At 31.1% G+C, this 14,255-nt stretch overlaps 1 protein-coding gene across 12 annotated transcripts in view; it reads left to right on the forward strand.

The window, feature by feature from the left end:
- Spag16 (sperm associated antigen 16) overlaps positions 1–14,255 on the forward strand; it is an 872,559-nt gene that overhangs the window by 78,909 nt on the left and 779,395 nt on the right. The window contains exon 10 of one of the 12 annotated variants that reach the window (XM_021730734.3): positions 8,860–13,874. The exons of the other annotated variants lie outside the window; for them this stretch is intronic. Within the exon in view, the coding sequence (XP_021586409.1) occupies positions 8,860–9,096 (237 nt within the window). The 3' untranslated portion in view covers positions 9,097–13,874. Of the gene's footprint in view, positions 1–8,859; positions 13,875–14,255 lie in introns of those variants that run through there. 12 annotated transcript variants of the gene reach the window in all.

The raw sequence follows: 14,255 nt of genomic DNA on the forward strand, positions 1-14,255 counted from the left end.
CTCCTAATGGGGCTTGTTATATACCTCTACAGCATCCACATTTTTCATAGGCAGTTTGAGTACCAGTAGATCTGCTAGGTTGTAAGGCCCAAGAGGCAGTGTATCTTCTATTGCAAAGTTTTACTTAGTTCAGACATTGTTTAAACCATGTTGGCAAGATGGAAGATAAAACATACATTGACTTCCCTTTTGTTTAGAAGCAATATTGCACATGCTCTAGGCCTCAGCCTTTCTTTCATGTTTATTTATTCTCTGGCACACGTGTCTAAGACTTTCTGCTCATCAGACCCATTTAAGGTGATTTTTCTGAAGTAGTAGAACATAAAGATGATCAAGATCACTATATTTTAAAAGAGTAGGGGAGTTTATATTGCCTTGGGCAAAAGATGTTAGTTTTATTGCTGACTTTGCTATGTAAAAGCAACATTAAAAATTTACCGTTACTCTGGGAATTGAGAAGAAAGCATTTATGAAATCAGTAGCCTCATCGTAAGTATTAGGGAGTGTTTTGATCTGCTCCAGTAAAGATACCACGTATGGCACAAACCCTATATCCCAGAAAAAATGTACCTCCTCACATAATACTTAGATCACAGAGTGCTTAGCACCTTGTTGACCCACCTTGGTTTAATTTCATGCTTAACTTATTCTTAGCTTTTCATAATGCAATGCAAAATGAATTTAAGGGTCTAATTGGTTGGGAGAGATGTCTAAATTACAACTTTGTTTACTTTATAGATCTTAATTGGTTTGCATAAAGATCATATGAATCATCTTAAATCATGGTATGCACTCATGAGTGGATATGAAGTCTGAATAGGTTACCATGGAAGTAGTAGAAGATTCTTTTTACAAATTTATGGGACTTTAAGTTTTACTGACATTCTAAAACTGTCCCTATCCTTAAGCATATCTATAGATAGTAAAAAAGTATGAGCCATGAATTATTGTCCTTCTGTTTGCACCAACCACCTCTTTTGTATATTTATCACGAAATCCAAAGTTTAGTAAACCTCTGTAAACATCTTGTTTATCTGTTATGATGAACATAATGATTAATGAGGTTCTATGATATTTTTTGACAGCACAGATCACTTCTGACTATTTTATGGCTGTGGGTAGGAATGTTAACCTAAGAAGGAACATAAACATATATTATTGTTTACTGAATTGAATGTACACTGCTTCAAATCTTATTTTCTGATAGGATGAAAAACAACACATTTGCCAAATTAATGGCTGCACACCATTTACTTGAGTACCTTTAATCTGCTGTTGCAGAGATGCCACATGAAGCAGAACAACTGCGGTTTAGGCTGCTGCTTGGTTTAGTTTTCAGTAGTCTACTGTTATCTTCTAGGATCTTTGTTTGTATAGAGATCTGATTGGGGTATTATCTGAGAATATCATGGGAACTACAATATTTACATCCTTTATTTAATCTCTGCCACTTTCTACAATCCTCTCCAGTAAGCATGTTACTTATTATTATCTTGATTAGGAAAGGGAGTTGTTTTAAATGCTGCCATTTAGCACTCCCTTCTATAAAAACCCTTATCCTACAAGCCAAGAATAAATGTGGGAGATCTGCCAACTATTAAGTGTATACTTTCAAATTGTTCATTTGGAGATTGGGAAATGACTAGTAGATGTGTTCATGGATCCTATCTCATTGTGAGTCAGACTTAAAAAGTTCCCTATTTATAATCTGTTCCCTTTATGTTCTGACCTCAGCAATAATGTATAATCAGGGACATTATAACCCTGTGAGTTCCAAAATGTTAATACCATGCTAGTCTCTGTGTCAGTAGTCTCACAATGTTTGAGTATTCTTTCTTTTCTATAGTTTCCTGAGTAGATGGCGATTGATACTTTTGGGGGAAGAATGTAAAAATCATTGTGTATAGTTACTGTCTCTTTGCAGGATCTTTATTCCTGGAGATCCAACTTGTCCTATAGTCAATATGTTCAGTGGATGAAAATGGTCCAGGCATGGAAAATAGACAATAATTTGTGACTTTTTAATGAGGTGCCTGCCCTCAGCATCTTGATGTTTCATTCTTATTTTTTTTATGGTTATATATACTGAACAACATTATGCCTGTTGGTTTCCCATTGTTTTGGCCCCTAAAGATGTTAAATTTTACTGTCTCTCTAATTTTTTATGGTTAACACCATCCTCACAGCTGTTCTGACTTAACTGCTTTTTTCTAATATTATACCCACTTTGCTTTGCCTGACCACTACATTCAGAGGAACTTTCCATTGCTTTCAGGAAGTAGAGTTCATCAATGTCATCTCTTACTATCATCCTAGAGCGGAATCACCAATGAGATTCTCAGTGATGTTACTGCCCCTTTCACCAGTGCAATTCTTATTACTTTACTAACTGTTATATCTTCTGGTCATCTGTGTACAGGGTTATCTCATGGAGTTTTTCACTTTGCATAGTGTGTTCTCTTGTACATGCTCACTTTGAGTTTTTTGAGCCTCCTTCCATCATTTGTTATGGTCGACTTGCGTTTACACTTTATTTAATCTGTCATTTCTTTCCAACTTTCTAAGAACCATCCTCACTCAGATCATATTAACCAGGGTCCTTGTCTAGGGCATTAAATCCTATATCGTAGGATTTTACTCTCATACTGATAAATTCTCCTATATCTGACATTAATTTCTAGTTCCCTGTCTCATCATAATCTAATCCTACATATATGTCCTGCACTACAAATAAATGTTGTCTCATTCCTAAAGTTCCTTTAGGAGTAGTTCTTATAATGCTTTAACAGAGTAATTACACTTTAGGCAAGGTTTTATCATGACTTAAATAGATTTTGATCTATTGGCCAGAAGAGAGGATGAGGAATATTTTGTAAGGATATGTGTTATCTTTCAAGGCAGAGGAATTTGAATTGTCTTTGGTCAAGGGAAGCATGCTAGTTTTAACATGGAGAGCAAGGCCACTTCTATGGGTCCAGGGAGTTCAGGGAAATCTGAAGATTTAAGATTTTCAAATGTATTGTCTCATACTTCTCCATAGCATCTCCCTCTATTTTAGAGAAATAGAGATTTCTCCAAAGAAGGTATAAAAATGGCTAATAAGCACATGAAAAAATGTTTAACAGTATGGTAGTTCCTCAAAAAGTTGAAAATAGAATTAGTATTTACCATATGTTTCAGCAATTACACTTCTGATTACTATCCCATAGAATGGAAAGGAGGATTTTAAAGATGTATTTATATACCCATGTTCATAAGCATGTTATTTACAATAGACAAAAAAAAATGGCAAGAACATGGATATGAAGTACATGCTGTAGTACATAGCATGGGCATTATGTTAAGTGAAACAGGCCAGTAACAGACAAATGCTGTCTGATTCCCTTTTATTGATTTGTCAAACTTATGCTTTATGTAGTAAAATTTCTGGATACAGAGAGTAGAATGATGGTTGTCAGAGCTGGGTAAAATGGAAAATGAGGAGTTATTATTTAGCGAGTATAGATTTTCAGTTTTACAAGATGAAAACTGTTTGGGATGTGGATGAGGATAATTTCACAATGTTATAAATGCCATTATAACCCGTGAACTACTTTATCCTTAACTTTGTTAAAAGCATAAATCTTATGTGATTTTAGTATAATAAAAAATTTGGAAAAAATAACATGTTTTCTTTTGATGGATAGAAACAGAGGATATGCTGAAGAGGGCATATAATAAGGCATCAACTGATTTATAAACATTATAGTGTATATAAAAATTTTTATGATATTTTATATCTTAATAATTCAAATGTAGCCAGTTAAAAAAAATACCTGTTTCATTTCTGGATAGTTTCACATCATCTTACTATTTAAATAAAATTTAAATGTTTTTTAGAAGAGCAGTTAAAAAGCTTTTACTGAAATTTTTAGATTATGTGCTCAAGCAACAATGATTGAATTAGCCACAATTATTATACCTTATTATATCTTATTATAAGACAAAACTTTTCCTAAACCTTTAGAAATGGATTTAAATTTTCATTAATAACTTATAATTAGTAATTTTAGATGCATTAGTTTAATCATTTATTTTATCATTAATAATACATGTTATACAAAAATTACTTTTTAAAACTTAGTTAATACCATAAATATAGCTATTAAAACAACAATTTTCTCATAAGCTATGGGTGAGTTTTCATTTTTTTCCATTTATCTTAATTCATTTAGATATTTACAAATGATATATTTTGTTAAAGAAATATATATTTTTAGCCTTCATTGAGTTCTTTCACAGTTTAACCTTGCATAAGTTAACTATCATAATCTGTTTGCCTGCAGCATAGCATCTACCAACATACTATATAGCATATACTTCAGTAGATGCTGTTTTAAGAGTATGCATTATTCTGAAGTCTAATCTATAATTGAAATCCATATCTACCACTTATTTCTTGTACAAACATAGCACGTTATTTCATGTTTTCATTTCTAAACACTAAGAATAATATATTCAAAGAGTTTTTGTCAGGAAATGAAATAATATATGTAAGATCTCTAACACAGTTCCTATTAGAGAATTTATACTTAGGTACTGATAGTGTTTCTATAGAAAAGGTTAAGATAAATGATCTTCATTTTTTTTATAACTTTATTTATTTATTCCTTTTTATGTGGTGCTGAGGATTGAACCCAGGGCTTTGCATGTGTGAGGCAAGTGCTCTACCACTGAGCCATAACCCCAGCCCCCTCATCTTTAATTTTTAATAGTATTTTTCTCTTTTGTTTAAAGTACTATATGAATCTACTGACTATAATTCTTTTAAAGACTTCTGTATTTATTACTTTTTAACCATTTAGTCATTTCATTATGTAATGGTATGAATAATTTAGCAAAAGATTTACCTAATTGTAGGTATAGTTTTCCTAATTTAGTTAATATACAAATAGCAGTATGGAACTTAGAAATCGATGGTGGCTAATTTTTCTGTACTGTAATGTTTGCACATCCTGTGATATATATTTGAAAGTGCTTAAATGCTCATTGAAGGTACACAACTCTCCACTTCTTTGGGTGCTGTTCTCTGTTTTGATTCCTTTAATGGAAAAAAAAGAAATAGTTTTTTTGTTTGTTTTTTAATGGGAGTCTCATTATGTTGCCTAGGCTCATTTTGAACTTGAGGGTTCAAGTGATTCTCCTACTTCAGCTTTCTGAGGATCTAGAAGTACATGTGTGCACTACTATGCTCAGCTAACAAATGGAATCTTGTTTAATATATTTATTATGACATCTGCCAGTAGTAATTATATAAAATAGATTATAGTTTAAATATAATTATATGAAAATGTAGAGAGAGGATTCCCATCAATTCTCATGTGATGGCATGTGTCCTTGTATTATGCCTCTCCTAATGGTGGTCTTCAAGAGTTTTCAGCTGATACCTTGCATTTATTACATTGAATTTAGTTGTGTTTACCCCCATATTCTGGAATATTTCTATGCAGCTATTTTTATTTTTGCCTAAAGAATTTTTGTGACTCTGGCATCAATCTAGGATCTGATTGATATTTTCCAGTAATTTAAAATATTGCATCAGAATGTTAACCATTCTAATTTTCATATTTGTAGTCGATAAGAAAATAGTTTTGCATTTTTTCAGGGTTTTATAATGTAGAAGGTGTGAAGAAACCTATCATTGTGTGCCAAGGGAATTTTAATAATAATTTGAAAATATTGGTGATATCTTCAACAGTTGAAGTAATTTACTTAAAAATCCCTCAGGAAATATATTAACAATGTCTTTATTCAAAGTATTGTGCCATGTTAAATGGATAAAAGTTAAATCAATGTGTTTACTTCTGTTTTGAGTAGAAAATTAAAAAATATACTTACATTATTACACTAAATAAAAAGAAGTAAATGTGAATAAGAACAAAAGAGATGCTGATTATTCTTACGTCTTAAACTCTACCATTTATTTTGAATTATATGTAAAACCACAAATAACTTAGAAAATATGGAAATGAATTTGTAGTGAAAAAATATGCTCAGAATTTACAACATTTTGAAAACTTCAATCAATATAGTATTCATATTTTAAAATATAATTTATGATACCACAGTTTAAAATAAATATATTTAATTAATGATAAATTGAGATATGTATATTTGAATATAATTTATAAATGAAATACATATATGACAAAATAGATGACATGAAATGCAGTGTATGTAGTTTTCTGCTACTTGCTTTTTGACTTAGTGTTTTGTTTTTAAGGTTCTTCCACATTGCTATATGTGGCTATAGTACAATTTATAGCATTTATTTCTATGTTTTGTTGTTAAAGAATGTTCAGATTGCTTCCAAAGTCTTGGTTTATTAGATAGTGATATCATGGATATTATTCTATACATCTCCCTGGGAATCTATGGAAGTTTTTCTGTACGGCATTAAATCTAGGAATGGGGATTGAGATTTTACTATATCGCGTCATATTCTTTTCAAACCAATTGGTCATATTTACAGACCTTCCCCAGAATTCCTTATTACTGTGCAATCTTGCCAACAATTGATACTTACCAGGGTTCTTGATTTTTTGCCAATCTAATGATTAAAGCATTACCCTATTAGATCTTAATTTTCATTTTTCTGATTACTGAATGTGACATTTGATTTTTTTATTATAGGCAATTCATGTATTAGCTTCTGTGAAATAATACTTCATAACTTTTGCCCATTTTTCTGTTAGATTGTTGGTCTTTAAAAAATATTTGAAATATGTGTTTGACATACAAATATATATTTTTTCATTAATTTCAAGAGATACATTTTTGAAATGTATCATTTAAAATGTATCTTTCTGGGGGTTGGGCCGAGGCTGTGGCTCAGAGGTAGAGGGTTCACCTAGCATGTTCAAGGCACTGGGTTCCATCTTCAGCACTTCATAAAAATAAGTAAAATAAAGGTATTGTGTCCAACTACAACTAAAAAAAATTTTTAAAAATGTATCTTTCAAAAGATACTTTTCTTGATAAAAATGTCTTAATCAATTTTATGAATGCAGATTATCTTGTTCCAGATAGTGACTTATATTTTCTATTTACTTATGATTTTTTTAATGATCGTAAATTCTTAATTTTAATGTAATCAACTTTATCAGTGCATCTTTTTATGTTAACATTTGTTGTTACTTGCTTAAGGAATTTTTTCAGTCTATAATTTCTAAAAACAGACTTTGCTTACAAAAGCACCACAATATACTTATTTAAATTAAGAAGTTAAAATTGATAACATTGCTTTTATTTAATTTACAGATTTTATTTAAATTTTATATTCCACTGTGCCTATATTTTTTAGAAAACTTAACCTTTTTATCTGTATATAGTTTTAGATTTATATGCACTTGTAAAATATAAATCAGTGAGAGATCCTCTGTACCCTTTTTTATATTTCACCAACAATAATGTCTTGCAAAATGTAGTACACTATTATAACCAGGATGTTGACATGGATAAAATGAAAATAATGAATCATAAGGATTCTGGTATTGCCCATTTATAGCCCTTATTACCTTCCTCTATCTCCTATCCCCCAATTCCTAACCCTAGGCCACCACTAATCTGTTCTCTGTCTATATTTTTTTCATTTCAAGATTGATATTTAAATGTAATAATACACTTTTTGACTTTTTGGACTTGACTTTTACCCTCTGCATACTTCATTTGTGATTCATCCAAACTGTTTTGTGGGTTAAAAGTTTGTTCAACATATTTTAATATGTTGCATTTTGGTTTTCACTTAGTTTTACATAGTTTTCTTTTCATTCCTTTTTAGTCTTCCTCTTTTTACTCTCTGTGACCCTCATAGGTGATTTTAATAAAATGTGTTCAGCTTCTAAGTATTTAGAGATTTTCCTGTTTGATTCCTAGTTTGATTTCCACCATGAACAGAAAACATTACCTTTTGTTGGTAGGTTGGGGATAAAGCCTGAATCACCTTTTTTGTCCGTTGGGTAGGAAATGGTAACATGTCTTGTCATTATACTATTTCTTCAGTCCTGTCATGCATCACCAGTTATCCTACCTGTTTCAACTTGTCAGAGTTCCCCTTACATTGTCTCTTACATCATTGCTAGGGTTTATAGTTATACTTACGAGGGAAGAGCAGGTGGAGAGATGATTCTACACCATCTTTTCTGGACAGGTCATTTGCTTTTCTATTTTAAATATTTAATTACCTTGAAATTAATTTGTAAATGTGGAATATAGTAGGAATCCAGTTTTACTTTTTTTCATTCAGATAATTGCTTGTCCTAGCATAGTTTATTATATGGTTCTTCTCCCTAGTGAAGAACCAGCTCCGTCATTTATTTAGTTCCCATGTATACATGAATTTGCTTCTGGACTTTTCATTGGTGAGTTTATTCACTCCTCCTGCGGTAGTACACTTTTTAATGATTACAGTTTTTAATAAGTTTGAATGTATTTTATTTAAGTCAATTCCCTCAACCTTATATTTATTTTTAGAAGCATTTTAGCTATTCTTTTATATCTTTTTCTTTATAAATTTTAAAATAGGCTTTCCAAATTCCTTAAATATTATTTTTCTTGTGATTTTTTTGGAATGTCTTTGACTTTATAAATTAATGTGAAGATTCCAGCATCTTTATGATATTGCATCTTTCCATGAATGAATGAATGAGCATGGTTTTTTGCCCTGTGTATCTTGACTCTCTGTAGATGTCTTTCATTAACATTTTTTATGATTTTCTCTATACATAGTGTTCATATTAAATATAATTCTAAGGTCTTATAACTTTGTTATTGTAAATGTTATCTTAAAATAAAATAACCTGTTCCTCTCTTGGCTTTGAGGCCTCCTTCAACAGAACTCAAGAGGGAGCTTTTGAGCTCAGTGCAAGATCAACCCTCTGTCCAACTCCAGTTCTCCATCAGAAGGAGTGGAGAGGGAATACTCAAACTTGGAATAAGACTACACCTCTGCAGAACATCATTGGCAAGAGACAACAGAGTGCACCAACATTCAGAATAAGACCACCTACCTACAGGACATCTTGCCTCTGTCAGCGGGAGCCAAGTGGGAAGTTCTGAGCAACAGTTTTCTTGTCGTCCTCCAATGCATCTTTCATCAACATCTACACTTTTATCCATGTTCTTCTTAGTATTCATAAGAAGCTCAATATTCCCAGTTCATCCTTGATTTTCGTAACTCTCATCTTCCCTAAGACACCTTGTATCACTTTTTCTGACCCAGTCTCTCTTTCCTCTTTTCTGACTTCCCATACTCTTTCTCTATACTCATTGGAACTCAAGATTGGTGAGCAGTGTAATGTTCCCTTTCCTTTTGTGCTAATGGAAATTTAGCTTTCCCTAAATTAGGTAGTTTTTCCTGTATCCAGTGGGGTTCTAGTAAATGTTTAATGATTAGCTCTTTGAAAAAAAGAAGAAGAAAAAGCCTGGATTTGTAATGTCTTCCAGTTTCTGTGCTATAAATACTCACACTGTAGATGTTCAAGCTGTAATTTTATTTGAATGAATGAGAATTGGGAATTAATATTCACAGTCAGAGTTCTTGGGTCAGTATGAGCCAGCTCTAGTACATGAAGTCTTACAACACCACCAGAGCAAATTGTTCTACTATATACTCAATCATGTTATTGGACCTAGACAGAGGTCAGATAAATGATCTCTGCTTCTCGTTGCTGCTTTCATTCCCTCTCCCTCCTTCTATCATGAACATATATTTTCTCTCTTTTATCACTATCAAGGTATGACATGACTTTTACTACCTATATGTTAATGAATCCTTCATTTCTATCATTTACTGAGATCTCTTCTCCGAATTACATTTTTATATAATGGGTTGCCTACTTGGCACATGCAACTAGATATCAATTTCCTACTATAATTATTTCTCCTGTGATTTTTTCAGTCTTAAATAATACAAATTCTATCCTTTCATTTTGTTTTTTGGCCAAAAAATCTCTACAGTCATCCTTGAGTCATTTCTCTCTTTCTCTCATACCTCCCCATTCAATATGAAAGAAATGATTTTGGTTATATCTTTGAAAAAAGTCTATACTTTCATCTTTTCTTACTTCTAGCATTGTTGTTGTTTCTTTATTCTGTCCTCTTATCTATCTTGGATTATTCCAATCCTTCTAACTACTCTCTACTTCTGTCTTTGTTTTCCTTTCATGTCTTTTAAACACAGCAGCCAGAATGTTCTTAAAACATGTTATCCATGACACTGCTGAAAAATTTCCAGTGGCTTCCTATCTTACTTAAAGTTACAGGTGAAGTTGTTATAACTTCTGAGACAATGTGGGTCTGGCCCCATTTAACTCTCGGCCCTTATCTCTTGCTTCTCTCCACCTTCTATTCATTTGCAGCCCACTAGCTTCCCATGTGTTTGTAGAACAACCTAGACATGCCCTTGTTTTGAGGTTCTTGCACTTGAGGTTTCTTCTGTCTGGATTGTCCTCCACTCAGATATCTGAGTGGCTCATCTCCTTACTTTCTTTTAAGGTTTCCTCAAATGTCACCTTTCAGAAGAGACCTTCTATAGTTGCCCAATATACATTTTAATGATTCATTTCATTCCCTGATACTTCCTGGGCCTGTTTTCTACTTTTCTCCCTGCATAACTTTGTTTACTATATCATACTTTTAACTCATTCAGTGTATTTTTTCCCATTAGAATGTAAGCTTCATAAGAGCAGGGGTATTTATCTTTTGTATTCAGTGCTGTTTTCCTAGTACCAAAATTATGTCCGGCAAATATAATATGATATTTGTATTTGAATTAATGCATAAATGAAAAACTATTCTATTTGTTTCTGCTGTATAGACCTGAATTTTCTTATTGTGGGTTGATATGACTTACAGTGATTTTGCTGAACTCTCTATTTCTATAGTTTATGTATAGTTTTTTTTAAGGATTTTCCTCTTAAGTAATGTTATCATTTGTGAAAAATGATAGCTGTGATTTTTCCTTTTCTAGTCTTAGAAAAATTTATTTGTGTTTCTTCTCATTGTATCTTGTCTAGAACCTCCAGAAAGCAGTTAAGCAGAAGTGGTTAGAGTAGGCATTCATATCCTGTTTAAAAATTTTAAGGGGATGCTTTGGATGATTCAACATAAGGAATATTTGTTGTTCTGGGTAGGTATTCTTTATTAAGGTTCAAAACGTACCCTTCCCACTACATTTGCTAAGTTTTTGTTTTATCATAAGTGTGTTAGTTCTTTTTATCATAAAATAATGATACATTTTTATCATAATTAAATATTAATATTTTCTTTTTACCATGATTATTAATTTTTTTCTTAGATAATTTTCTCCATTTTTTAAAATTTTTAGTTTTTTTAGTGTAGATGAACACAATACCTTTATTTTATTTGTTTTTATTTTTATATGGTGCTGGGGATCGAGCCCAGCGTCTCACGGGTGCTAGGCAAGCCCTCTTCCACTGAGCCACAACTTTGACCCCCATTCTCCATTAATATTTTGATATGGTAAATGACATTATGTATTTTCTAATTTAAACATTACCTATAAGTCCTAGGATAAAACTAACTTATTTCTTGTGTGTTGTTTGATTTATATACCACTGAATCTAGTTGACTATTTTTTATTAAGATGTTTCTGTTTATGAATGGAATTGGTCTTTAGTTTCCCTATAGTCACTGTCTTTTTATAATTGCAGTAAATTGAATAAAGTGGGAATATTCCCTCTTTCTTTCTTTTGAAGTGTTATTATACTGTTGAAGATCTGTTCCTAACACATACAGTAGAAATCTTCTGTATAACTAATTGAAATTATTATGTAACTTGCAGTAATATTTTGCATTATGGATTCTGCTTTCTTTCTAATAGAACTATAGAGCTTATTTATTCTCAAATCAATTTTTGTAATCTGTAAGGTAATATGAACAGTTTTGAGTATTCAAATTAAGAGCTTAAAGGTATATGTCAGATTTTTATCATCTTAGATTTCCAATAGACATATAATTGTATTGTTTTTATTTGTTGATTTTCTTTTTTTGTCTCCTCTTTCAACGGTTCTTCTTCCCTCCTCATTTCTCAATAGTCTTCTTAGAGAGTTATGAAATTTATTGGCATGTGGGAAGATCTGACATTTTGAGTTTTATGATTTGTTACTATACTTAGTTTTTTCTTTCTTTGTGTTTTCATTATTGTGATTTCCTTCTGTTTACATTCTTTGTGTTCTTTCTTCTTCCAGCTTTTTATGTTGACTGACTGCATAGTTAATTAACTTTTAGCCTTTCTAAATATTTAATAGAACAGTTTTTCTCCTAAATACTGTTTTAAATGTATCACACAGTTGTTTATATATAGCATTTACATTTTTGTTCATTTTTAAGTACTTTATTATGATTTGGTCTTCATTCCATGTTTTATTTAAAGATATTTTCAAATGTACATATGCATAGGCTTTGAATTTTCTTATTTTTTTGTGTGGTTATTGTATATTTGTAGTTGGTATAAATCATGGTCAGAATACATAGTCTATATGAAACCAATCCTTGAAATTTCTTTGGAATTACTGTGGTAGAGATTGCTAATTTTTTACTAAGATATATTTCCTTTATTCCTATAGTTTTCATGATATAATTGGGCATAATTAGATGCTTATATTTCTCATCTTTGTTTTTACGCATAGATATGACTGTGAAGCTAAATTATGCCAAAAGAGCATGCACTTAATTGGTGTGTACCTGTGGAATTGTTTTAGAAGAACTTACTCTTTAAAAGAAGGATAGTACTTTACTTCTCTGTCATTGATGCAGAGCGTGACCATGTCACTTATTTAAGGCCATTGATAATTTTAAAAACCAGACATAATGGAACCTTGATATATGCTTCCATATTTAGGTTTGCTTTCTTTTGCTTTTGCCATAAAAAACAGTGTGAGTCAGTTTGCCTCTATCCTGATGAAAGATAGGAGGGTCAATGACTGCGTCCAGTCCCTATTAGCTGACCTCTACAAATGCTTAAGCTAGATGAATGCTTTTGGTTTTATACCAATTAGAATTAATTGAATAATAAAAAGCTCAAACACTTTAACCCAGATCAAACTTTACTTATTTACATATTTTCGTCTGATAATTGGTTCTGTCTTTCAACATAACAAAATTATGAAGGTAATTTTTGATTTATGTGAAATTTATTTTTTCTGTTTCAATAGCTCATGTTTGTCTTTTTTATCTAGCAACTATATTAACATAAGTAATTTTTATCATTTACCCTATGAAATATGATTCCTGTTTAGGTAGCATGTCTTTTATTATTTCTCAAAACTCCTACTTATTATTGCAGAACATAATGCCTTCCTACATGTAAAAAATTCATTCATTTTTGGGTTGCAATTAGTGTATATTATTCTGTTTTATTCTTTTTTGCATTTCTTAGGCTCTTTCAATTTTTTTATATAATTGCTTGTGCCTCTTTTTAAAATATTTCTGTGTTTTTCTTATTCTCTCTATATGTTGACTCTTTTTGAATCCATCTTTTGTGTTTTTATATATGAATCTATATATCTTAATTTTTAAAGGCTGCATTTATTTTTTAAAATATTGATACTTGTTGATAGCTCTTTCTTGCTTACACATCACTTTGTGTATGCATTTTATTTCTTTCAACATTTCTGTCAGTATGCTTCCCTACATTATGGGTGGCTTAAAGTTTATTCTCCAGATTACATTTCTGAGTTTTGTACTTATCATCATAACAACACATTTTTTGCTTGTGTTTAATGTTTATAGTTCATGTTCATCTGTTTTCCTTTGTTTCTGTTTTTTTTTTCTGTTGAGTGTAACAATATAATAAAGTCAACCTGTTTTGCTTATGTTCTAGTTGTTTTTTTAGTGGCAAAATCTTTCAGTGTATGTAGTCTTACAGATTACTGGAACCAGTTGTTCTACACTTAATTTTAGTAATTAAGATTTTCATTTTAAGTTTCTTTTAGAATATTTTAAGTAAATAGTTATCTATATTTAATCCACAGAAATAAATTATAATATTTAAGTGCTTTATTTGGGAATCAAAATATTTTGTATTCAACTCATAATCCCAATTTTTATTAGTTTTATTTGTTCTAGGTAGGATGAGAAAAAGTAAATATTTAGTTTGGTCAGTATAGGGCTTATTAGAGTTGAACTGATACCAGAATGATGACTGGATTTAGATTGAATGACAAGAAAAGGCATAAGGTAAATTAAAATTACAA

The sequence above is a fragment of the Ictidomys tridecemlineatus genome, chromosome 7, assembly GCF_052094955.1.
Source record: "Ictidomys tridecemlineatus isolate mIctTri1 chromosome 7, mIctTri1.hap1, whole genome shotgun sequence".
Taxonomy (NCBI): Eukaryota; Metazoa; Chordata; class Mammalia; order Rodentia; family Sciuridae; genus Ictidomys; species Ictidomys tridecemlineatus.